General features: G+C 60.5%; 9 protein-coding genes across 9 annotated transcripts; 4 read left to right on the forward strand and 5 right to left on the reverse strand.

Annotated features, from left to right (window-relative positions):
* The first annotated feature begins 117 nt into the window (after positions 1 to 117).
* On the forward strand, positions 118 to 1632 carry GGTG_07409 (hypothetical protein). Its single transcript, XM_009225233.1, has one exon. It carries the CDS (start codon positions 229 to 231, stop codon positions 1288 to 1290), a length of 1062 nt encoding a protein of 353 aa, XP_009223497.1. The 5' UTR covers positions 118 to 228; the 3' UTR covers positions 1291 to 1632.
* On the reverse strand, positions 1460 to 5657 carry GGTG_07410 (Ser/Thr protein phosphatase). Its single transcript, XM_009225234.1, has 4 exons — positions 5038 to 5657; positions 4538 to 4706; positions 4310 to 4421; positions 1460 to 4182 (listed from the first exon to the last, which is right to left on the reverse strand). Exons 1-4 carry the CDS (start codon positions 5044 to 5046, stop codon positions 2346 to 2348), a joined length of 2127 nt encoding a protein of 708 aa, XP_009223498.1. The 5' UTR covers positions 5047 to 5657; the 3' UTR covers positions 1460 to 2345.
* A 317-nt stretch (positions 5658 to 5974) lies between these two features.
* GGTG_07411 (hypothetical protein) lies at positions 5975 to 10591 on the reverse strand. The gene is made up of 3 exons (XM_009225235.1): positions 9931 to 10591; positions 6913 to 9588; positions 5975 to 6843 (listed from the first exon to the last, which is right to left on the reverse strand). Exons 1-3 carry the CDS (start codon positions 9934 to 9936, stop codon positions 6718 to 6720), a joined length of 2808 nt encoding a protein of 935 aa, XP_009223499.1. The 5' UTR covers positions 9937 to 10591; the 3' UTR covers positions 5975 to 6717.
* Positions 10592 to 11589: 998 nt separating this feature from the next.
* On the forward strand, positions 11590 to 13953 carry GGTG_07412 (hypothetical protein). The gene is made up of 5 exons (XM_009225236.1): positions 11590 to 11691; positions 11763 to 11812; positions 11881 to 11951; positions 12023 to 12268; positions 12326 to 13953. The coding sequence occupies exons 1-5, from the start codon at positions 11654 to 11656 to the stop codon at positions 13547 to 13549; spliced, it is 1629 nt and encodes a 542-aa protein (XP_009223500.1). The 5' UTR covers positions 11590 to 11653; the 3' UTR covers positions 13550 to 13953.
* GGTG_07413 (hypothetical protein) lies at positions 13612 to 15021 on the reverse strand. Its single transcript, XM_009225237.1, has one exon. It carries the CDS (start codon positions 14406 to 14408, stop codon positions 13860 to 13862), a length of 549 nt encoding a protein of 182 aa, XP_009223501.1. The 5' UTR covers positions 14409 to 15021; the 3' UTR covers positions 13612 to 13859.
* A 302-nt stretch (positions 15022 to 15323) lies between these two features.
* On the forward strand, positions 15324 to 17631 carry GGTG_07414 (FAD binding domain-containing protein). The gene has a single exon (XM_009225238.1). It carries the CDS (start codon positions 15997 to 15999, stop codon positions 17515 to 17517), a length of 1521 nt encoding a protein of 506 aa, XP_009223502.1. The 5' UTR covers positions 15324 to 15996; the 3' UTR covers positions 17518 to 17631.
* Positions 17555 to 19574, reverse strand: GGTG_07415 (NAD-dependent methanol dehydrogenase). The gene is made up of 2 exons (XM_009225239.1): positions 19548 to 19574; positions 17555 to 19470 (listed from the first exon to the last, which is right to left on the reverse strand). Exon 2 carries the CDS (start codon positions 19163 to 19165, stop codon positions 17672 to 17674), a length of 1494 nt encoding a protein of 497 aa, XP_009223503.1. The 5' UTR covers positions 19166 to 19470; positions 19548 to 19574; the 3' UTR covers positions 17555 to 17671.
* A 233-nt stretch (positions 19575 to 19807) lies between these two features.
* On the reverse strand, positions 19808 to 20310 carry GGTG_07416 (hypothetical protein; the record flags this gene model as incomplete). The annotated part of the gene is made up of 3 exons (XM_009225240.1): positions 19808 to 19844; positions 19950 to 20013; positions 20253 to 20310. 3 exons carry the CDS (start codon positions 20308 to 20310, stop codon positions 19808 to 19810), a joined length of 159 nt encoding a protein of 52 aa, XP_009223504.1.
* A 653-nt stretch (positions 20311 to 20963) lies between these two features.
* Positions 20964 to 23402, forward strand: GGTG_07417 (hypothetical protein). The gene is made up of 3 exons (XM_009225241.1): positions 20964 to 21887; positions 21977 to 22475; positions 22557 to 23402. Exons 1-3 carry the CDS (start codon positions 21677 to 21679, stop codon positions 23173 to 23175), a joined length of 1329 nt encoding a protein of 442 aa, XP_009223505.1. The 5' UTR covers positions 20964 to 21676; the 3' UTR covers positions 23176 to 23402.
* The last annotated feature ends 120 nt before the right edge of the window (positions 23403 to 23522 follow it).

The raw sequence follows: 23522 nt of genomic DNA on the forward strand, positions 1-23522 counted from the left end.
GTTGCCGAGCACACCCCTCCTTCCCCCACCCTTGTCGCAGCTTGAAGCTTGGCTCCAAGCTTGAGCCACAACTGCAGCCACACGCGACCCGGGCAGCCACAGATGTCTTTTGGCGCAAAGAAACCGTTCAGTGATGGACTCCTGGGAAAAAGGACCACAGGCTGACAGAAGACGACGGTCCTTCCTAGCAGACTCACCCAACGCCCGCTGCCGAGCGCCGTCGACACAATGGCTGCGCGCCCAGCAGCACTCTGGGCAGCGGCCCGCCAATGCGCGCCGCGCCGGCCCCTCGCAGCCTCTGCCCTAACACATGCGACCGCAGCATCACCAATACGCTCTCCACGCCCTCTCTCGACATCCCACCCCAACGATGCGACTCCCACCAGCGGCAACACCGACAACAACACCTCGGACCCCTTCGCGGCACGCCGCACAAAAGCCACCCACTTCGGCTTCGAGACCGTCACCGAGTGGGAAAAGACGGAGCGCGTGGCGGGCGTCTTCCACAGCGTGGCCGACTCGTACGACAAGATGAACGACCTCATGTCGTTTGGCTGGCACCGGGTGTGGAAGGACCACTTTGTGCGCGGCCTCAGCCCGGGCCTGTCGCCCGACCCCTTGAACCCGTCGCCCATGCGCGTCCTCGACGTGGCCGGCGGCACGGGCGACATCGCCTTCCGCATGCTGCACCACGCCCACGTCGTCAACTCCAACCCAAACGTCCGCGTCACCATCTCCGACATCAACCCCTCCATGCTGGCCGTCGGCCGCTCCCGCGCCGAATCCCAGCTCCCGCCCGGCCAGCTGGCCGCCCTCTCCTTCCTCGAGGCCGACGCGACCGACTTCCTGGATGAACCCTCGCCGTCCCACCCCAATCCGGCCCGACCCCGCCACAACGTCCCCGCCCCGGGCAGCCTGGACCTCTACACGGTCGCGTTCGGCATCCGCAACTTCACAGACATACCGGGCGCGCTGCGCGAGGCGTACCGCGCCCTGCGACCCGGCGGCGTCTTCGCCTGCCTCGAGTTCTCAAAGGCCGACGCCAACCCGCTCTTCAACGCCGTCTACAAGCGCTGGTCCTTTGGCGCCATCCCGCTCATCGGCCAGCTGGTCGCAGGCGACAGGGACAGTTACCAGTACCTAGTCGAAAGCATCGAGCGCTTCCCCTCACAGCGCGACTTTCGCGACATGATCGCCGCCGCCGGCTTCGACGTGCCCGGCAAGGGCTGGGAGGACCTGACGGGCGGCGTGGCCGCCATCCACAAGGGCGTCAAGCCGCTTGACGGTTAGACTAGGGATTCCTCTAGACCTTTTTTTTTTCCCCACTCTTCTCCCTTTGTACCTGAGCCTCATATTTTTTTTTTTTTCATGCATTTCACCTTCTCGTCATGTGTTTGACTCTACAGCACGGCATTTACGGAGCAACCAAAAGGAAGGGAGGAAATCTCAATACGAGTAATTGTCTTCGTTGGAGACAGGATAGATGTACATTAACTGAACAAGCAGCAAGCATTCCAAGCTGCGAACCGACTGTGTGACGAAGATATACTACTGGTGATCGCTTCACCTTCCGCTGTGAACCAGCTTAGAACTGCCCTTGTTCGGGTAGGGAGCAAAGCCAAAGGAGCAGGCACCCACCAAGCTGCATACAAGAGGCATCAAACATCCTCACACAAGGCCCCCGAGCACAACTCAGACCCCGCGTCTGAATGAGGAACCATACATTATCTGATTTTTTTTTTTTTGTTATTTGTTGTTTTCCTGCATCGTCCCAGAGGCGCTCCTCCCCTCCGACCCTTCCATCGTACCAAACAAAAGGACGGAGCTTTTTTGGTCTTTGCTTTTCTGTCTCTCCCAACCCCCCGACTCCCGTAATCCCTCTCGCACGCTCTGAAAGTGTGAATCCTGCGAGGTTGAAGAAAAGCGAAAATGTTTAAAATAGACAACGAAGAATTTCAATTAAGACCGGCCAAGGCAGAATGGATGTTGGGTGGTTTGCCTTGGTTCCAGATAAAGGTGTTGTGACAAGGGCGGCGTAAAACAAAGCAAGAGAAAAAGAGACCGATGAACAGACCCAAGTCAAAAAGAAAGCCACAGACCGTCCAGATGGGAAAGGGAAGGTTGGAGGATCAATGCAGCGCAGGCGACCCAAGGACAAGGGGATATGATCCAGGGAGACACAAGCAAGAGCTTCGCCCGCGTCGAGAGGAGAAACGCAAGACAAGTAAGCTAGTGCGAACAGCGAAAAGAAAAGAGACAAACACCGTCGATGACAACTGCTTGCTCCCTGGCTTTTTTCTCTTCGCCGGCGTCGTGGCCCGACTGATATGATCAAGTCCCCAACATTACTCGGCTGGTGCCGCAGACGAGGGCGCGGGGCTGGCGCCGCCGCCCTCACCCTTCATGCCGCCGCGCGGCCCACGGCTCCTGGGTCCACGGTCACCTCCCCGGTTGTCACCGCGATCGCCGCGGTCTCCACGGTCTCCACGGTCTCCACGGTCTCCACGGTCTCCGCCGCGGCCACCACGGCCGCCACCGCCACGGCCGCCTCGCCGGCCCGCACCCTCCGAGTCGCTGGCCGTGCCGCCACCTGCACTACGGTAGCCAGCGTTGGGGCCACCGGGGCCTTGTGGCCCATTGTTGCCGCGGCTGCTGCCCCAGGTGCCCGCGCCACCGCGGCTACCAAACGATTTGTTGGGGTCACGAGGCTCGCGAGGCTCACGGGGCTCCCTCTGTTGGAAGATGCGAACCAGTGGCTTGCTGCGGTCCTCGTGCGCGCGTTGGCCCTTGACGTCCTCGGGCAGACGCGCCATGGCGCCGTCGCGCTCCTCGGTCGTCTTGAAGTGCACCACCTTGTTGGTGTGACCCCACTTATCGATCTTGACAATGCGCGCGTGGTCTTCCTCGGCGAAGAGATCACGCACCTGCTCGTCGCTCTGCGCGTTCATAACAAACAGACCGACGATGTTGTCCGTGTCCCGCCTGGGCGCTGGCGACGGCGCAGAGCCGTTGGCGCCAGGGCCCGACGACGGCTTCTCGCTTTCGGTAGGGACGGGTGTCGACGCGCTGGGTTGCGGCGTCGCCGGCTTGACGTGCGCAGCCGGCGCCGGCGCCGGCTTGACGGCCGACTCGGGCTGCGCCGAGTGCTGGCGCGAGGGGATTGCGGCGGCGGCAGGGGCGTTCGGTGTTCCAGTGGGGACGCCAGACACATTGGGCTGCTGCTTCGCGCCACGGTGCGAGAAGTTGAAACCCTGAGCCCTCATTTCGGTGCCAATGCGGCCGTCTTGGATCTCCAGGACCAGGTAGCCAAAGGCAGCGTCGGCGAGGTTGAAGTTCCACATATTCTTGAAGGCACTCTCGTCGACCTGGCCGTTTGCGGGGCCGACGGCGCCGCCAAAGGGGTTGCCGCCAGCAGCCGTAGTGGGCATCTTGTCGACGATGTCGAGCGCATTCTTAAGCAGGTTCTGTTGGGCTTCGTTCTGTTGGATGGCGGGCTCTACCTCATCCTTGACCGTGTTCCACACATCGTTGAACGAGGCCTTGCTGGCGGCCAGCTTTCCGCGGTAGTGGTCGAGGGTGGGGTTCACCGAGAACTCGTTGTACGAACTGCCGTAGCGGAAATGCAGGCCGGCCGAGATGGAAAAGTCGGCCTTGAGGGTGACCGACAGCTGGTTGAGAATTCCCTCACGAGCGGGGGAGGCGTGGGTGACGAAGACGCGCGTCTCGGTCGGGTCGTAAACGCGGTTGGCCGTGTCGACAAGCTCACCCATCTGCAGCAGCGTGGTCCACATGGTACCCTGGCCGCCAGCAATGGTCGTCCTGCCCTCGCCGTTGTCAAACAGCTTGTGCATGACGACGGCGCCGCCCAAACCCAGCAGCCGAAGCTTGACGCCACCAATCTCGAGCAGCATCGACTGGGCCTCATCGATAATGAATAGGTTGGTCACCTTGTACTCCTTCGACCGAAACTTTTCCAGTACCCGTACATCCTCACAGGCGCCCCAGACCGTGTAGACGGGAACATCGAGCTTGAAGTCGCCCTTCAGCAGCATCGACAGCTCTGAGAGGGGGAGGTCATGTGGGGCAAACCGTTGCTTCACCGGGCCGCCGCCGCCAGTCTGGATCTGCTTCTTGACATGCTCAGGAATGAGCGGAGAGTACTGAGCCACGTGCTTAAGAGTCCTGCAGATAGAGCGACGAGGTGAGGCCCATGGTTAGCCTTCTTGGAGGGGGAACTTCGGGGGCTCAAATGTGGCATGTGGGGGAGCAGGCTGGAGATGATTGTGTGAGGGAACTGTGCATGACTGACTTATCAGCGATCCGCTCCAGAGAACTGTCGTCGTAGAACCCAAAGTCTCCCGTGTGAACAATGTAGTCGGCGCGTGCTTGCTTTGCAAGGTCGTTGAGTGATCGTAGGTTTCCTGTTGTGGAGGTGGTTGGCAAACCAGGTTAGCAACAGGCCCAGCCCAACTCCGAGAGTGCGAGCGGGCGCGGCGCGGCAGCCGGGCACAAACAAGCCAGCATTTCCATCTCATACCTCGAACGTCGGCGATGCAGAGCACTCGGATGGGCCCCGTCTGGATGATGCGACCCTGGTTCGGCAGCAGGGGAGTGGCGCCAGGAGGGACGGCGACAGAGTGGGCGCCGACAGCACCGTTTGGCATGTATCCCTGGTTGTTGCCGTAGCCCGGGTGTCTGGGTGGGTGCTGCGTCCGGGGGTAAGGTCTGGTCAGTATGGGCACGGCGATGCTTTGGGTGTGCACGCGAGTGGCGCTGGGTCGCGAGACGGTAAAGTTCCTGGTTGGCGTGGCTGCCTCGGCGACCACCGCAGGAGCCATTGTCGGGCTCTGTTGGCCCGCGAGACTGGCGAGCGATGGCGGACAGGATCAAGCGAAGCCCGAGCAGAGTGGTGCGTGGACCTGTGCGTCAAGTCGGGCGGGGAATATATAACGGCCAGAGACAGGCGGGATAGGCAGGACAGGGAAGACAAGGCAGGAGGGCATCAAGGGCAGCTGAAGAAAATCTGAGGGAGCTCACAGATGCCATGGCTGGCAGCGAAAAAAGAGGCGGGCGGGAGACGGGACGTCAACGTCGTCGGAGCGGGCAGGCGCACTCGTGGGTTGTGGCTTGCGGCAGTGGTGGTGGTCGTCGGGAGGAAGGGTCGAGTGCTAAATCGGGGCTGGGGTGGTGGCCCAGGTCGACAGGAGTTGCTCTGGCGATGGCGCGCTTGCCGGCCACGAGGGTTTTAGCGAGAGGGGGAGGCGATTGCGTGCGAGGAAGGTTGGTGGCGGCGCGCGACTGCTGGTGGTGGGAGCGAAGTTTGCGCAAGGACGGTGGTGGTAGTGATGGTGTGGCGGCGCAAGAGGCAGGGCCAGGATGGTTGGTGGCAGGAAGGGCGGACGTTGATGCGATGCGTTGTCGCTGGCCTGCTCCAAATTGCTGCAAATGGTGGAGCCCAGGAAGAGGAGGAAGAAGCACGACCTAAAAAATTCCCGTCAAAGCAGGGACGCGCACAAAACACCCGCTTTGCTTTGATGTTTTTAATTTTCTTTCCTTTTCCTTCAAGGCAGAATTCAATCTGGTTGGGAACTTGCTGATATCAGTCGGATTCCTCTGCAGCTTGACGCTCGTTTGCTGTGTGCACCAAAGCAACCGCAGACCACAAAAAAGCTAGGTCAGCCTCTGGGGCGCACGGGCCATACAGAATACCAAGTGGGGCGTGAACGGCTGTCCTCAGTGAGGAGTCAGTCATGAAGGTACCTTCAGCAGACACCTCCACAGGCTGGTACTTGGAGAAACAAACAGTACTCCCGCAAATGTGGGCCTTCCCAGACAGATATGGTTTAGCGCGTATAGTTGGATCTTTGCTGGGCTTCGCTTCTGAGCCAATATTTCGGTAAGGCCAGGCCAGCAGCCAGACATGATCAACACCAACAAGGTGACATGTAAAGCGTAAAAAAAAAAAAAAAAAAAAGCCCCTTTCGCCGGCTATGCACGTACGCTTCCAGTATATAACACGGTATCAATGTTGATGGAAAAGGAAGTGAAGATAGAAGCAAGAGAAAACACCACCATCGCACATAAAAAGAACCGCAATAATAATGATAATAATAATGAAACACCGAGTGGCCGTGTAGAGAATGTCCAGTGCCTCCCGCCGTCGCCTGGGCAAGATGCCAGGAGTGGAGTGACATTTAATGGACAGGGACCCAGCTGGCCGGTAGGCAGACACTGTACCAATGTATAGGGAAGAATAAGATGGTAGAAACACAAAAGCAAAGACGACAGACGGGAACAAACAGGATGGAAACAGATATGACGGGTGTTTGGCTTAAAGTGGATATTTCAGTAGTTAGGGATACTTCGTCCCAAGGTGTATGTGGCCGTCTCTCGGGCAAAAATAACAAGATGCTTTCCCTCAGCTTGGAAGTGGCCCGATCTCGGCCGTTTTATTCACGGCCCGCACGTCAATCTCCCCCAAGCTAACTCGTGTGCGACACGGTCTATATGCAGTCAATAGATTGTTTGTGTTCATCTTTGGAACAGCGAGTGACAGAAAAGGTGAATGAGAAGAGAAGTAGCGATAACAGCCAGCCGCCAGAAGTGGCAGACACTAGGTGATAGGTAGATGGTGGGTTGCGAGAGAGACAGAGAGATGGAGGGCGAGCTAGCAGGCGGGAACCAAGCGAGATCTCCGGCTTACACGTGCTGACCATATCACCACATGTCATTATCGCGTCGCCGGTCATCCTCGTGCTGCTCGTACTCGTATATCTGCGAGTCGTCGATGTAGTCGAGAGAGCTATCGGTCTGCTGCTGAGGGTCCCCGTACTGGTTTGAGGACTGAGGGGAGGAGGGTCAAGAAATCAGCTGGGGCACTAACAGGGCCGGTAGGGTTGCAACCTAACGTACGCGGTGGTAGTCAAAGTTGTACTGGTCGAAGCTGTTCTGGCCACCGTCCTGTTCCGCCTCTTGAAGCTGTTGCTGCTCCAGCAGGTATTGTTGCTGCTGCTGCTGCTCCTGCTCGCGCCGCTTCCGCTCCTCCTCTTGTCGCTTTTGCTGCGGTGATACGGGCACGTTGAGCTGTGGGTGCATGGCCTGCACCTTGGCCAGGTACGAGTACATAAAGTTGGACAGGAGCACCTGGCTCAGAAGCGATCTCCGCGGGTTCGCAAGCTTGATGTGGGCCATCCGGTAGATTGCTCGTTCCTCCACGATCGGGAACCGCGTGTAGTGGTAGTCGACATCGGGCACGAGCTGCCTCGGGGGCGGTTCTGGCGATAGCGCGCGCTGTTTGCCCCGGCCGCCGCCGGCTCCCAGCGAGGACTTGGAGTCGCTCCCTCCGTCCTTGTCGCCCTTTGTCTTTTTGCTGCCAAAGATGGAGCCGAAGAAGCCGTCCTTCTCCTTCTTCCCTTCGCCCGATTTCCTGCCGCTCTCCTTCTTCCGCTCGTCGTGTAGCTTGTTCTCGGCCGAGTCGCGGTCTAGCAGAAGGCTTTCCCGGCCCCTCTGCAGCGCGTTGTCGATGCTGTTCTGGAGCACGTCCAACCTCGCGTTGTCGTGGCCTTTTTCCGCAGACGTCCTGCTGCGCGCCTTCTTGGCTTGCTCTTCCTTCTCCTTCTTTTTCTTCTCCCTGTCCTCGCCGCGGAACCACTTCCAGGCCGTCGACTTGGTGGACTCGCCCTCGTCCTTCTCCTTGGACTTCCTCTTCTCCTTGTCTTCAGCTGGCGACAGGGTGGGGATGAAGGTGAGGCTGTCGGTCCGGTTGGCGCCGCCGCTCCCTGGCGGAGACGTAAGGTTCTGTGCCAGGTTTTCAAGGCTCTGGGCCTTGGAGCCGTCTGTCGCAGGTGGAACCCCAGTCGGGCTGGGCTCGTGCGACTTGGCTGATGGGGGACGCTTCTGCGAGCGTGGAGGGAGTTGCTGATCGGCTTGTTCGTTCTCTGTCGACTTTTGCGATGACGACCTCTGCGGGAAGGCCACGGAAGACTTTTGGTCTGACGAGACGGAGTCGTCCTCTTCCTCAGGCCTAGGTGGTGGGGTCTCGACGATCTGCGGAACCGAAGGGGCGCCCGAGCGAGACGAGTCTGAAGTCCTGGGCCTCTCCCAGGCGCTGGGCTGTGTCGACAATGACGTGCCGGGGCTGATGGGGGTTTCGTCCACGTGCGATTGTGCGGATGGGGAGGAGGCTGCCGATGGATCCGTAGCTGAGGGCGACGTCGGTGACAAGACGTCTCTCTGGAACGGCTGCTGCCTCCTGACTGACCTTGTCGGGCGGGAGAAGTTCGTCTCGCCAGCAGCCACAGGCTCGCTCTGGACGCGGCTGAGGCCATGTCCTGGTGGGGTCGCTTCTATCTTTGGGATGGGCGGCACTGTCGGGTCATCGACGTCCTTGTCTCCGTCTTTCTCAGCGTCTCTGGCAGCAACCCGCTTGGCAAAAGGGGCGCGGTCCCCAGAGCGAAGGCTGCCTCCTTTCCTATACGTGGTTCTTGTTGATCTCCTGAGGCCCATGCCAGGAGCGACGGGCAGTATGGGCATGTCCCCCTGCGCGGCGGCTTCTTGGGTCTCCTGCGCTAGCCTTTGGACAGCCCTGGTGGGATCCTTGACGAGCTCGTTGAGACTGAGCTCCGGGCCAGATCTCCCGTTGGTCGAATGCTGACGCCCTAGCCGCTCGAATGCGTCGTCGGCTGCACTGCTGCTAGTGCTGTCGATCTGTCTCGAGAGCATCGACTTTTTCCTCCTCAGACCGGCCGAGTTGCTCCTGTCGAGCCCGTCGACCGACAGCATGGAATCGCCCGACCGCCTCTTGATGGTCTTGACCCTGTCTTCGAGAAAGTTTTTGAACTGATCTGGGGCCAGCTCGGGGTGCACCTTTGCGGGCACCCAGAGCAGGCGCGACAAGTCGCCGGCATCATCCTCCCCGCTGGGCGCTATGCTCGGCATGGCCATGAGCGAGATTCCGGAAAATGGCAGCAGGTCGGGGTCGCTGTTGTTTCCGACGTCCATGGACATGCGTCGGAGCGCCTGCAGGTTGCTGAGCTCCTGGGCGATGTCGTTGGGATTGTCAATGCTTCCTAGCGGAAATTGCGACGACTCGGCCTCTTGTACGTCCCGCAGTGACAGGGTTGGTGACATTGGCGACATGGGGCCTGGCGAGGCCGGACCGTCTGATGAGCCCGTACGCTTGCTCGAGGCGCGGGCGGGCATTGTTTGCGACTTTTTGAGGCCATTCGCGTCATCGTCGCCTGTAGGAATCGCCAAGGTAGCCATGGTCTTCTCAGATGTCGATCGCGCGAGCTTCTGGCGCGCTTCGGGGAGCACGTGGGCGGTGCCTTCGGGGGACCGTATCTGCTCTCCTCCGGCAGGCGAAGAGAGGAAGCTCAGTGGGCGACCTTTCCTGGCGGTCTCGGGAGAGGGTAGGTGGTCTTGGCGACTCTCGCGGCGGCTGTCGGGGCCCGACTCGTCGTCGCTGTCTCCGTACATGGTGCCTATTGCCTCAGTGACATGGTGGCTCGGGTCGGAGATGGAGAGTTGAGGGGCGTGGCCTCGTCGGCTCGAGAAGCTGCCGCCGACATCGCGGGGTCGAGACGAGGTCTAGAGATATCCACAGCACGGAGCAGCGAGTCAGCGAGACGATGAGACGACGGAGCGAGGCCAGGGCGGTGGCCAAGGCAGGCCAAGCAGCGGGGCCGATGGTAAAGACGAGGCTCGAGAGAAAGGGGCGCGACAGGGTTCAGGATCGGAGCCGAAGGGCGTAGATGCAGGCCGGGCAGGTTAAGGGTGGTGCCGGAGAGAGGCCCACAAATACCGCGGAAACCCTGCGGACAGCCGCAGGCGGCTGGGCCGGTCTGGAGCCTTGTGCCCACTTGTGACATGGTGGTGCAGGGCAGACGTTCAGGGGCGGGCCGGGGAGAAAAGCACTGGGGGCGGACAAACCATCATCTGCAGCTCTCAGACCGGGACAGCGTGCTGGCCCAGGCCAACGCTTCCCTGGGGCTTGGGAGCAAGCAGGCGGGCGGGCGGGCAGTCACGCGGGGACGAGGGCTTTAGTCCACGGGGTGGCTCTATCATGGGCGAGACAATCGGGAGGCGGGATCGGCGGAGGAGTCGGTCGGTTCTCAAGAAAAGGGGGTGCGCTGGCGCAGTGGCGGTGGTGGGACGAAGGGAGAGCGAGCAAGGCTCGGGGCCGCGCGGGCAGTTGATTGAGCAACGCTCGGCAGCGGCAGCAGTTTGCCAGGAGTAGTGGTCGCCGTGAGTTAGACTCGTAGCGGGCGCGGCGAGGCTCGGGTGAGGGCGGCTCTGGGTGAGTGCGGGCTGGGTTGTGGATGTGGATGGCTGGAGCCGATCTTGGATCTGGTCGTCTGTGTCTGTCCAGGTCGGGGTAGGTTGTAGAGTTGAGGTTCGCTGCCGGCAGGAGAAGGCGGGCTAGTGCGGTATTGGCTGCTGCTGGATCCTCAAAGCAGGCCAAGCATTGCCGTCTGCATGGTGTTGGCTCTGGCTCAAAGGGGGAGAAAGGCCCAGGACTTGCAAGGAGGCGGGCGGTCAGGATGGATCGCAGTACGGGCTGGCAGCTGGCAGACCGCTGGCGAGCCCCTGGGATTCCTGGCTTGTGCCTGCTGTGCTGCGGCGTCAGTGGGCGGGCGTTGGGCGTGGCTTGCCGTTGTGCTGACGCCACGGGACCTCCACTGGCCGCATTGGGAAAGGGAGGCATCACGTGGGATTCATCCAGCACACACCCGTGGCACCCCACCAGGACAGAATGAGGGGAGCTGGAACTGCGCTAGCCGCCCGCCTCGAGAAGCACTGAAGACGTGAATCAAGCGATTGAATCACATACATACCTGGCACACCAGGCAATTCATGACACGCGCGCGCCACAGCCAGAGTCCAAATTCCCGGGACCATTAGTGGCATGTCCAAGCCCAGCCATCCCTTTATTGGTGGCCCTGCCGCTGTCCAATCTCAATTGCTTCTGTCGCTGGTGTGGTCCTCTGTCGGGACGATGGGGCTACTACGCGCACAGCGACGGGCGACAAGCCATGACCGGACGCCAGTCCAGGAACCATCTTACCATCGAACCATCTAACCGCCAAACCATGGCCTTGGTCCCCAAGCTATACGAAACAAGTCACCGCGAGAGTCCGAGCGAGCCGGGGATCGCGTGGCTTCAACCGTCGGACACAACGGCCCGCGTCGTGCGGAGAGAGAGTGAAAGGGAGGATGGACATCTGCCAATCATCCCCCCAGACCTTTGGAAGACGGCAGTCCAGATGTCTCTCTCGGCAGCAAGCAGCCCAAAACCAGCATTTGCACAGCGTCTCCACCATCCCCCGCACTTCTCTCGGCATGCCCACCCAACTGCCGAACTCCAGAGATGCCCTGTCTTGTGCAACCCCGGTTTCTTTCTTGGCCCAATCGTGGCATCTGCAAAGTTTCGACCCTGGCCCGACAGCGTTGTATCAAACCGGGTAGCAGATATGGGGTTGTCGTAGATATACAAATTGCTCCTGCTGTCCTTTCGTTCTCTGGTGGTTTCTCTTTCTGCTATCATGGCCTGCAGCCTGCCTAGCTGTTATATAGCCCGAGACTGAAGCCACAACGAGACGACATCTGCCTGATCACTTATCTGTGCCCTACTCCGACATAGTCATCCACGGCAATGGCGCCCCCAGCCAAGCCCGTTCGTCTGGTGCGGAGGTGAATATATCCCTGTGCTTTGCCACCGGTGATGGTGATTATCCATCCACACAGGCTTACACGAGTAACAGCCATGCCCACGCTGGAGACATTCCCGGCACCGTCGACCTCACAGCTGCTGGTGCGTCAGGCGGCCTCGATGTTGGCCACAGGGAGAATGCCGACGTGGAATCTAACAGAATAACGCAGAGGGCGATGACACCGCTTATGGGCAGGCACTGTTCCCGGTCCCAGCCTTGGATCCCAACGATCCGCTTCAGGTACTTCATCATCTTGCGAACAGCATCTTTCTTGGATGAAATGCACCAACTGACACCTTTCCCCTCTGCAGTGGTCAAGCGTCAAGAAATCCCTGATCCTCATCGCCTGCTCGCTCTACTCGTTCCTCTCCAATACGGCCCTCCTCGGCCCGTCTGTTTACATCGGCATCTACGCCGCCGAGTTCAATGTCTCGCCCAACGAGGCATCGGGTCTAGTCAGCTACGCAAACCTGGCCTTTGGGTTCGGCTCGCTACTCTTTGTGCCGCTCTACCACAAGTTTGGCCGACGGCCCATCATGCTAGTCTCTCTGCTGTTTGTTCGTTGAACCCGACATGCGCAATAGGCAAAGACTGCCACTGACCCCTGACGGCAGTACTGCGGCGGCCTGATCGGCTGCGCCCAAGCCACATCGTTCGCGACCCTGATGACCTCGCGCGTCATCCACGCCTTCGGCTCGAGCGTGTGCGAGGCCCTGCCTGTGCAGCTAGTCAACGACATATTCTTCCTGCACGAGCGCGGCAAGCGTCTGGGCTACTACACGATCTGCCTCTGCCTCGGCGCCACCGGCCCGCTGTACGCCGGCTACATGCTCGAGGGCGGCTACTCGTGGCGGCTCTTCTTTTACGTCGAGTTCGCCTTTGCCGTTGCCCTGCTGATCCTGGCCTTTTTCGTCGTGGAGGAGACGTGCTATCATCGCGATGAGGCGGCTGGTGCGAGTCGCGACGTGTCCGCAGGAGGTTCGGATGGCGAGAAGCCGCCGGTGGCGGCCGATACTGAGGAGAACGTGGGGGTCTCGGCCGAAGAGAACATTCCACCCCGAAAGACGTTTGCCCAGACACTCAAGTTCTGGGGGGTCTGGGAGCACGACTCGGACTTTTTCATCATGATCGCGAGGTCCTTTACCTACTTTCTGGTGCCTCACGTCTTTTGGGTGGTCACCACATATGGCATCTACATCGGCCTGGGTGCCCTCACCTTCAACTTCATCTTCCCGCTCAAGGTGGTGCAGCCGCCATACAACTGGTCCCAGACGGACGCGGGCCTGCTCGCCGTCGCAACCGTCATCGCCTACGTGCTGGCCTTCTTCTTCACATCGTCGTCGGACCGGCTCGCCGCACTCCTCACCAAGCGCAACGGCGGGATCCGCGAGGCCGAGATGCGACTCGGGGTCATGCTGCCGGCCATGGTGATTGCACCCACAGGGCTCGTGCTGTTCGGGCTCGCGGCGGAGCGGAACCTACACTGGGTGGTGTACTTTTTGGGCGTGGGCTTTACGCAGTTCGCGTCCTACTTCTACTTCACCTTCACGCTCGCTTACGCCATTGACAGCTACCAGTCCAACATCAGCGAGATGCTCATTGCTATGAACCTGGGAAAGCAGGCCATCAGCTTCGGCATGGGCATCGACTTGCTCGAGTGGGTCACGACACACGGATACGCCGTCATGATTGCCGGCGTCTTCATGACGCTGCTGCTGCTCAACAACCTGGCGCTCATTGTGTTTATGGTGTGGGGCAAGCGCATCCGCGCCTTCATGGCCCGGACGTGGCTGGCCAAGGTGCACCGGAGCAGCATCCGGGAGGTGGCTACGCATTGATTCTGGTTACGTGGGGGCGATATCAAGGGGCTACGCTGAGGGTAGGTATGGAACGCACACGATTGTTTGAGATATGGATCAATTTCTCCAAAGCAAAACCTGAGTTGGTCCGCTGAATAGTTGCCTAATTGCATAGAATCCACGCAATCCTGAACGCCAAAGAAATGCTACAGGTACATGCCGAGACTGTCGGATGCCCCCCACCGCCGAACGCCATGTTTATGTAGATGATGGAAGAAAAGAAATAGAAAAAAGAAATGGGTATCAAAGAACAGGGAAGAAGAGAAGAAAAATACAAAAGTCAGTATGATCACCAGCGGTCATAAACACTGGAACCTTGACAGTGAGGCGCCCTGCCGTGGCTGACGAGACACTGCCTCCGCTTCTCCCACTCGGCGGCCGTGCGGCCGTGACTGCGGATGGCGACGACGACGAAGAAGACGAAGAAGCCGACAAAGGAGAAGATGAAGAGCCCGAACAGCAACAAACCCAATATCTGGGCCTGCTGGCGGCGACGGGCGGCCTGGTAGAACTCGGAGGCCCGGGCGCCGTGCCACTCGGGGTCGAAGTTGTACTGGACGCGGGGCTGGAACGGGCGGCTTGCTCGCGGTTGGTGCAGCTGGGCGGCCTGTTCGCTGCTGTTGACCAGCTCGAAGACGCGGTGCAGGTGCTCGCGGATCAACGCCGCGCGCTCCTCGTCCTGCTCGTCGTAGGGCGGGGGCGATGGCGGGCGAGGGAAGGCGGTGGTCGGTTCCAAGTCCTCGGGGATGGACGGGAGCTGCTTGGTGGTGTTGAGGGTCGGGGACCGGGAGCGCGAGCGGGCGCGGGGCGAGGCGGCGGGGGATGAGAAGCCGCTCATTGTGCCGTCTGTCTAGTGCTAACCTGGAAGTGTTAGGAGGTTATTTGAGTTGCTTGACTGTGTCTGTGTTAGAGTGCCCTGGGTTCGTGGGATGGCCTGTTCCTGTTGTTGAAGGCGCTAGAAGATGCTTGTAGTATGTCGCCGAGATTCGGAGCTGCTGGTTTTTGGTTTCGTCGTTACTGGTACATGTAGGTTCCTGAGAAGACAAAAGACGGTGGTTGTTCTTGGTCCAATGTCTAAAGCGCGCATTGTGGCCCATACATATGCATCCACCCAGCTCCCATCAGCTACTGCTGTGCCGTCCATCATCCTTTATCGACCATTGACCTTTACAGCCGGCTTTGTGCTTGTCTTGGTGGTGTGCAGCCTGTCCCAAAAGGTGTAGCTTACTCTTTGGCGGGGCCGCACGACAGGGGCTCAGTATTGGCCGTGGCTGAGCCCCGTCTCTTACTGGCAGCCACACCCAGACGCCGCCGTCGTAGTAAAGGTAGTCGCCAATTAGCTAGCCTCTTGTCAGATACGCAAAGCAAAGGCGGGTAGGCTGTTGATGGCTGCAGTCTCGGAGCTCGCGTCTGCCAGTCCAAGTCAGAAAGCACCGGATGTTGCAGGCATCTTCAAGGCGGAAAATTGCACAGGTCTCGGCTGTGGTGGGGGGGGTGGTCTGTCGAAAAATAGCCTCCAGCCCTACCAGGCGACATCCAGTTGTCGGCGGTGCTATCATTGGCTGGCCATCTTCCTCTTTGACGCTAACCCTTTTTTCATGGATTGTCTCTCCTTCCCTCGGACAATTGCCGGCGACGCTGTCATTGGCTGACCATCTCGCTCTTTGGCACTACACTGTAAACTTTTTTCCACGGATTGCTTGACGGATGTGCCTTTTTGTTCGCCAACCTCTTCTTCATTGACCCTACCCCCTTTTTTTTTTTTTTTTTGACGGGTGAACGTAACTTCCCAAGAGTCCAGTCCACCTTCGTTCTCGATGAAAAACTAAATCGGCGGCTCCATTACCTTAGGGCGTCTCTGCGTATTTTCAAGCCTTACATCATCGTCCTTACATCAACATCTCGTTCTTGACAATGCAGCCGGGCATCTCTATCTGCCGACAACCCACGCATGACGATTACCAACGCCAATAATGAGCAATCTCACCACCCTGCCTCTGGCCTTTTGCATGAGGAAAGTTACATTGCGCACGCCTGGATATCCCCCCTGCCCCGGCGCGGCTTCCCCGCAATCGCCGCCCAAAGCGGACGAGCCCGACCGTAACGCGTATTTTCCCCGCTAGAATATCGACGAACCCCTGAGCTGCCGTCGCCCAGCCCCTGATTCCACGATTTGGAAAGGCTTGGCCCGAGGCGCTCGCATGCCCTCGTGCCTCGGCGTCGTTTAGGGGGGAGAGCTCGCTTATCGTACAGGACGACATACAACGCCACCCCGCAGGTAATAAAGAGCCGACGGGGGAACGCTCTTTCTCACGATGCTGCTGCTGGCGTCTCTCCCTCCCCATCCGGCACTTGGTCTCTCAAGGTCCGACTGAGGAAGAAAAAGAGAACCACACATTCTTTTTTTTCACTTCCAGCCAGCAACCATGCGCGCGCCCTCGACATACCTGGGCCTCGCGCTCCTGACCACCGCCGCCGCCGCATCGCAGACGTGCGACCTGCTCAAGGCCGGCGGCAGCGTCGACGTGCAGACGGACCGCTTCGCCATCCCCAAGGCGCCCTACGCGGCCGAGCTGGACGAGTACTGGTCGCGGGCGTCGGCGGACCTCAAGCCGGCGTGCGTGGTGCTGCCGACCTCGGCGCAGCAGGTGTCCGAGGTCGTCAAGGCCCTGGGCGCGTCGGGCAACAAGGACACCTTCGCCGTCAAGGCCGGCGGGCTCAGCGCCAACGACGGGCACAACAGCGTGCGCGACGGGGTGCTCGTGTCGGTGCGCCGCCTGACCGAGGTGCGGTACGACGCCGACAAGAAGCTGGTGCGCGTCGGCACCGGCAGCCGCTGGACCGAAGTGCAGCGCGCCCTGGACCCGCACGGCGTGACGGTGGCGGGCTCGCGCGTCGGCGAGGTCGGCGTCGGCGGTTACATGAACGGCGGCGGCTTCTCGTTCCTCAGCCCGCGCTACGGCTGGGGCGTCAACAACCTCGCCGCGGCCGAGGTGGTGCTGGCCGACGGGTCCGTCGTCACGGCCTCCAAGACGGAGCGCCCGGACCTCTTCGCCGCCATCAAGGGCGGCACCAACAACTTCGGCATCGTCACCGCCTACGTCATGGACGCCATCCCCATCGGCCAGGTCTGGGGCGGGCTCATGTTCTTCACGGGCGGCAGCGACAAGGCCGACAAGATGCTGGCCGCCATCGCAAAGTTCACAAACGAGTACCCGGACCACCCCAAGGCCGCCATCATCCCGACGGTGCAGCTGGTGCTGTCGGGCCTGATCGAGCTCTGGGTCGTCTTCTTCTTCTACGACGGCCCCACGGTGCCCGAGGGCGTCTTTGACGACTTCAAGGCCCTCCGCCCGCTCCTCAACACGTGCAAGACCCAGAGCTACGGCGACCTGCTGGCCGGCAACAGCGCCATCGTGCTGCGCGGCACGCGCTACAAGGTGGCGACCGAGACGGCCGTGCTGCCGACCGACACGTCGCCCGGCTCGATGCTCAAGGTCATGCGCGCCTACTACGACCACTGGAGCAAGGTGTCGCGCGACTACGGCGGCATCCTGGGCCTGACGAGCAGCATGGCCATCCAGCCCGTGCCGCGGTCCATGGCGGCCGCGGCGCGCGCGAGGGGCGGCGACCTGCTGGACATGGACGCCGACGCCGACCGGCTCATCTACGAGTACGACCTGTCGTACCTGGCCAACTGGGACGACGGCCTGGCCGAGCGCGCGGCCGACGACATGACCAAGGGCATGAAGGCGCTCGTCGACAAGTTCGCCGCCGACGGCGTCACCAAGAACGCCTTCCGGCCCCTCTTTGCCAACGACGTCTACCGCACCCAGGACTACTTTGGCCGCCTGCGGCCCGAGAAGCGCCAGCTGGCCGCCAAGGTCGCCAAGGAGGTCGACCCCAACGGCCTGTTCCGCGACAGGATGGGCGGGTGGAAGGCTTGATTGTGGGGGGGCTGATGTGTGGCAGGGGGTGGGGTGGTGGCTGCGTAAGGATGTATATTTAAAATGCTATTCGTAATGCAGATGACTGTTGATGATAATGCATCCATCTGTCCATCTTTGTTGCTGTTCTTCCCATCATGTTTGTCGTAAATCATCAGTGCTTCATGGCCGCCTCAAACAGGGCTCGCAGCTGCTCCCTCTCCCTCTCCAGCTCCGTCATGGCCAGCCCCGGCGCCAGCATCAGCACCCTGGCCTGCGGGATGGTGCCGTCGACCAGCTGGTCGATGTGCTCGGGGCGGAAGCCGAGCTCGGCCAGGCCGGCGGGCTGGTCGCCCAGGTCGTCGAGGAAGCGGGCGACGGCGTCGCCCAGGATCTCGCCGGCGCTCTCGCGCTTGGCGTTGGACACGTCGACGCCAAAGGCGGCGGCGGCCTCGAGGTGGCGTTCCGGGTTGGAGGGGCCCGTGAACCTGAACACGGCGGGCGCCGACACGGCGACGGACACGCCGTGCGGGATGATGGGGTGCGGCACCTCGTAGCCGTCGTGCTTGTAGCCCGGGTTCTGGCCTGAAATGGGGTACGACATGCCGTGGCACAGGTGCACGCCGGCGTTGCCGAAGCCGATGCCGGCCAGGGTGGCGGCGAGCAGCATCTCGCGCTGGGCCTCGGCGTCATCGGGGTCCCGCACGGCGCGAGGCAGGTACTTGACGGTGCTACGCAGGGCGCTCAGCGAGAAGATGTCGCTGATGGGGTTGGCGCCCTGGTAGGCAGGCCGGTTGATGGGGTTCTTGGGCCGCGGCGTGCGCTCCGTGTAGGGGATGGCGGTCCACGACTCGAGCGAGTGGCAGAGCACGTCGAGCCCCGAGGCGGCCTTGACGGCGGCCGGCATGGTGCGCGTGTTGAGCGGGTCGCAGATGCCCAGCGTCGGCTTGAGGTTGCGGTGCGCCACGCCCGTCTTTGCGCGGCGCGACTCGAGGTCGAAGATGGCCGTGCCCGTCGTCTCGGAGCCCGTGCCGGCCGTGGTGGGCACGGCGATGAGTGGCCTCAGCGGCTTGTCAACGGGCCTGCCGGCGCCCAGCGGCGCGTTGACAAAGTCGAGGAAGGGCGCGTCCGGGTAGCACGAGTACAGGTTCATGAGCTTGGCCGTGTCGATGACGGAGCCGCCGCCCACGGCCAGGAAGGCGTCCGGGTTGTAGGGCTTGACCCAGTCGATGGCCTCGCGGATCGAGCTGTCCTTGGGCTCGATCTTGACGCGGTTGAAGACCTCAAAGTTGACGCCCTCGCGCGCCAGGCTCTCGCGCACCTGCGACATGGCGTACAGGCGGTCGACCGTCTGGTCCGTGACGACGCACACGCGCTTGGCGCCCATGTTGCGCAAGTCCATGCCCACCTCCATGGTCACGCCCTCGCCGAAGCGGATGGACGAGGCCGCCATCTCGAAGGCGTACTCCTTGGGCTCGGCCGCGGGCGTGGCCAGGTGCCTGCGGGACAGGCGGCGCTGGTATGGGGTTGCCGCATTGCTCCTTTGGTGGTGGTGGTGGCCCGGGTTGGAGTGGCAGGGACACGAGGGCGGGTGGGTGTACTGGATAGTGCGCAGCAGGCTGACGGCTCTGGTCGCCGTCGAGGGAGCTGTTCTGATGGCCAGGCTCATGGTGTGTGTGGTGTGGTGTTTGCCTCGGTATTTGCCTCGGTACTAAGTTGTGTGTGATGGTAGACTAGAGACCAGACCGAAGCCAGACCGAAACCCGAGGCCAGACTGCTCGGCAATACATCACCACGCAGTGCTTCCACTCAGTGCCTCGGCCGGCCCTAACCTGCAGCGGCATCGGCGGCCAGCTCCAGGCTTGGCCTTGGAGCTTCCTCAAGCCCCGAGCTTACCCCGCGCTTTGAGACGCGAGCGATCAATGGCCCTGAAAAAGAACAAAAGCCCCATCCAGGTGGGGCGGGGCCCGTGTGCTGTTTGGAAGCTCAGCGGAAGAAAGGCACTGGAAGGGAAATTCCCCTTCTGTTTCGCTTGTTAGTGTTGCACTCACCCATTAGAAAATGTCATGACAGTCGGTCTGTGTGTTTGCGCAAGAATAGAACATCGAACCAGAACCGAACGTAGTAGTGCCATTCTGCTAAACACTCATCTTTCTCCATCAATTTGACTTTCTGTCGGCTTCGGAAGAGCAGTTCCAGAAACGCTGCCTGGGTCGGCCAAGCCGGCCACTGCCACCAACATCGCCCAGATTGGTATGGAACGCGCTCCATGATGCCGCATCCCGAGGCTGGCCACGCGCTGCAGGCCCTATTAGGCTTGATGCAAGACATCTCGGCTGGCCACGCGGCTGCAGGCCCTATTAGGCTTGATGCAAGACATCTCGGCTGGCTTGCGCTCAGTCCCGAGTGACGGAAGGCGACAGAAGGTGTGTAAAACCCTATCCATCACTCACCAGGCAAGTAGCTCGAACGGAGGCCATTCACGAAACCTCCAAGCTTGCATGCCGGGCAGCATACCTGTCACCGAGTAAACAAAACTGCCACGGAAGGAGCTCTGTGTCTCATTTCGCCAACGACCTCTGCGTCTTGGCATGGGAGACCTTTGCAAGACTGAACGATTCGTGAGCAGAGTAACACTGCCATTGGTTAGCCGAAGGACGGATGCATGGTTTGCATAATTCGCTGAGCCTTGACCAGATCTGCCCGTAGTGCAAGGGAACCTCGTCATAAAAGCACGCGCAACAGGAACAACATACGACGGAAACGCCAGAAGTAAATCTGGTCCGACGGGTTGAGTGCTGATGGCGTGGCCATTACTAGCGTCCCCGTCGCCTCGACCAGAGCCAGCCGAGCAGAGCTGCACGTCATGACTGGCACCTCAAAACAAATACTTGTTTGTGTACCGTCCAACGTCGGCCGCCGGACGCGAGAGAGCGGTGCATGGTTGTCGGCAAACGGTCTAGCCCACACCACGGCGGCCACGTGCATGGCTCGGTTGGCGACACACGGGCCTCAGGGGTCCATCGGCGCCCCTGGGTCACACCTTAGACGGGCAGCGCAGACCCCCTGACAGGTCTTATCTCAGGAGCCGGCGCTGGTATAGACATTGAAACATGTTGGATTTAGATGAGTGCATGCACCATAGAATGTCATGGCACAAGTGGGCTTGGTGCAACGCTCAAATGGATGATCTTCGCAGTGTAGAATATTCCGTCTAGTCTTCGGCCAAGATGTCAAAGAGCTGCAAAGCCCAATCTCGTTATCAGCAGGCACTTGGTACCGACGGCAGTAGGACGCCCCTCCCGTCGGGCCAGACCAGGGGGTACTCTGTTGATCCCTGTCAACATGGTGGTCCAAGCACGTGTGTTTCCTTTTGCGCAAGAACGAGGCGTGCGTGTGTGCGTGCCTTGCCGCTCCAACCGAGGCGTGGGGAGGCTAAGAACTCTGGGGGGAGTCAGGACAAAGTGCGAGAGGATCGGCTTGCTAGCAGCTAGCACGCGGTGCGGACCGCAGAATCACTAGACTAAAAAATGCCAAGCTGGGGTTTGGGCTCCAGAGTGCTCCATCGTGAATCCTCAGAAAAACCTGCTGGCCGCCCATGGTATAAACTGGAGCATCGATACGGTACTAAGCCCCATAGTTGATATAGCCAAACAAGTGTAGTAGTACAGCCTCCAAGCCGGTACTCGAGGCACGGCGCCATCAAACAGAAACCTCCAGGATATCGGCGTGGTGGCAGTCGCCTGGAAAAGTCGACGGCACGGTGCCATGCTGGGTGGGGGCGCGCAGCCAAAGCAGCAACAAAGTCGAGCGGGCGCCTGGGGCGGGGGGCGTGACAGCAAAGTCCGCCTACCCTCCTCTACTTTCCTGGCGAGTCGTGCACTCGCATCCTGGGGCCAGGGCGATGCGTGTCGGGGGCCCGTGATCGAACTGGGGCGGACAGAGGAGGGAGTCCCTTTTAATACCCAGATGGCTTCGCTGATGCCGTCCTCCAAACCATGAGGCTCTCTCGTGTTGGTGCGCCATCGCCATCGCCATCGCCATCACCACCAAAGGCCTCGCAGCAGGCCAAGGGATTCAGCCAGCCAGACTATCCCCGATATTGGCCAGCCGACGAGAGAAAACGAACGAGCCACCCGACCGACGATCGAAGCCGGAGGAGCACCGGCCAACACACATCATGTTCCTGTCCCCGATACTCGTGGCCGCCGGCCCCAACGGGCCAGCCATGATGCCGCCGCCGGGCGTGACGCCGCAGTTCAACGGCCCCAAGAACGAAAACCCGCTGGCGTGGGGGGTTATGATCACCTGCACCATCATCACGGCCATCTGCGTATTCCTGCGCTTGTATGTGCGGACGTGGTGGGAGAGGAGGCTGCACAAGGAGGAAGGTAAGGAAATTAGACGCACAGGAACGGGCCTACTTACTTACTCCTCCTGAAAAAGTTTGAGCTGACACATACATGTCGTTGGCGCCCAGTCTTGACCCTTCTGTCGTTTGCCGCCTTTCTCGGCACGGCGTACTCGGGCTACTCCTTCACATGGTCGCCGGGGTACTACGTGCACCAGTGGGATCTCCGGATCCGCGACCTGCCCGAGGCGTACAGCCTCATCCTGCTCTACGCCAGCTTCTACTCCGTGTCGTTGCCGCTCGTCAAAACAGCCATCCTGCTCGACTGGTCGCGAGTGCTGGTAGTGTCTGAGCGCCGACGCAACCCCTTCTGGTGGGCCTGTATCGTGCTGAGCGCGATCCAGTGTATCTGGGGCACCATCTGCACCATCTTGATCAACCTCAACTGCAGCTCCGGGTCCAACACGCCCAAGTGCTTTGACCTCTCAGAGCTCATGTTGATCTCGTCCATCGTGCAGGTCGTCACCTCTTTCGCCATGGTGGTGCTGCCGCAGCGCATCATCTGGAACCTGCGTCTGACTTGGCGCAAGAAGCTGGGCGTTTCCGTCATCTTTGGGGTTGGCATGATGTAAGTTGAAAGCTGATACGACAAGCGATCGTGTGAAGACGGATGACGGGCAAGTGGCTGACAATACGGCAAACAAAACAGTGCTTGCGGTGCTGCTTGCTTCCGCCTGATCGAGACCGTACGCTACACGCGCGAGGAGGACCACACCTACTACATCAGCCCGCTCTTCTTCTGGACCTGGGGCGAGCTGACGGCAGGGTTCTTCGTGCTGTGCGTTCCCAGCGTGGCCAAGATGGCGGCCGAGACGCAGCTGCCCGGCCGGATCCGGCGCTCGCTCGGAAGGTCCCGCAACGGCAACAAGCAGAGCGACGCCGAGGCTGGGACGGGAGAGGAAAAGGGCAACGGCACGGTGCTCGTGACCATCGGGGGCGGATCGGAGACCAGCAAGAACAGGCTGTCGCGGCTGGTGACCGAGTCAACACAGCAGCTGCGCGGGGGCAAGGAGACCGCCGTGAGTGGCGGCCCCGAGGGCGACAGCAACGGCACCAGATACAGTCGTGACAGGGGCAGCCGTGAGGGGGCCAGCCGTGACGGGGGCAGCACCAGGAGCGACGCGAGAGGGAGCGGCGGCATCGTCGTCACCCGCGAGACCAAGGTCACGGTCGAGCCAGATCCCATCAAGGAAGGGGGGTGGAAGGGCAGGTGTGATGTGACGACAAAACGGCCGTGGGAGAATGTGCCCAAGAGAGAAAGGAGTTGAGGGGCAGCGGACAATGACGCAACGAATGTACGCACACGACGTCGGGAAATGGAGATAGTGAAATGTATCAGATACCCCCTTGACGCTCGTCAAGGAAGCACAGCAGACATGAATCCCCAAGGCCATGTTGGTGTTTCCGAGTATCGATTAACCCGTCATCGGACCTGTCATCGAATCGAGGGGATAGCTGAGCCAAGGTGAGCGAAACCTCAGACAGACAAGGTGGGAAAAAGTGTGTAAAAATGCGTATGCGTTGCATATAGAACGCATACGCATTTTTGAAACAATAATATATTTTATATCCGTTTTATATGCGCTTTGTATATACATTATATATGCAATTAATT

Source organism: Gaeumannomyces tritici (assembly GCF_000145635.1).
Source record: "Gaeumannomyces tritici R3-111a-1 unplaced genomic scaffold supercont2.4, whole genome shotgun sequence".
In the NCBI taxonomy this organism is placed as follows: Eukaryota; Fungi; Ascomycota; class Sordariomycetes; order Magnaporthales; family Magnaporthaceae; genus Gaeumannomyces; species Gaeumannomyces tritici.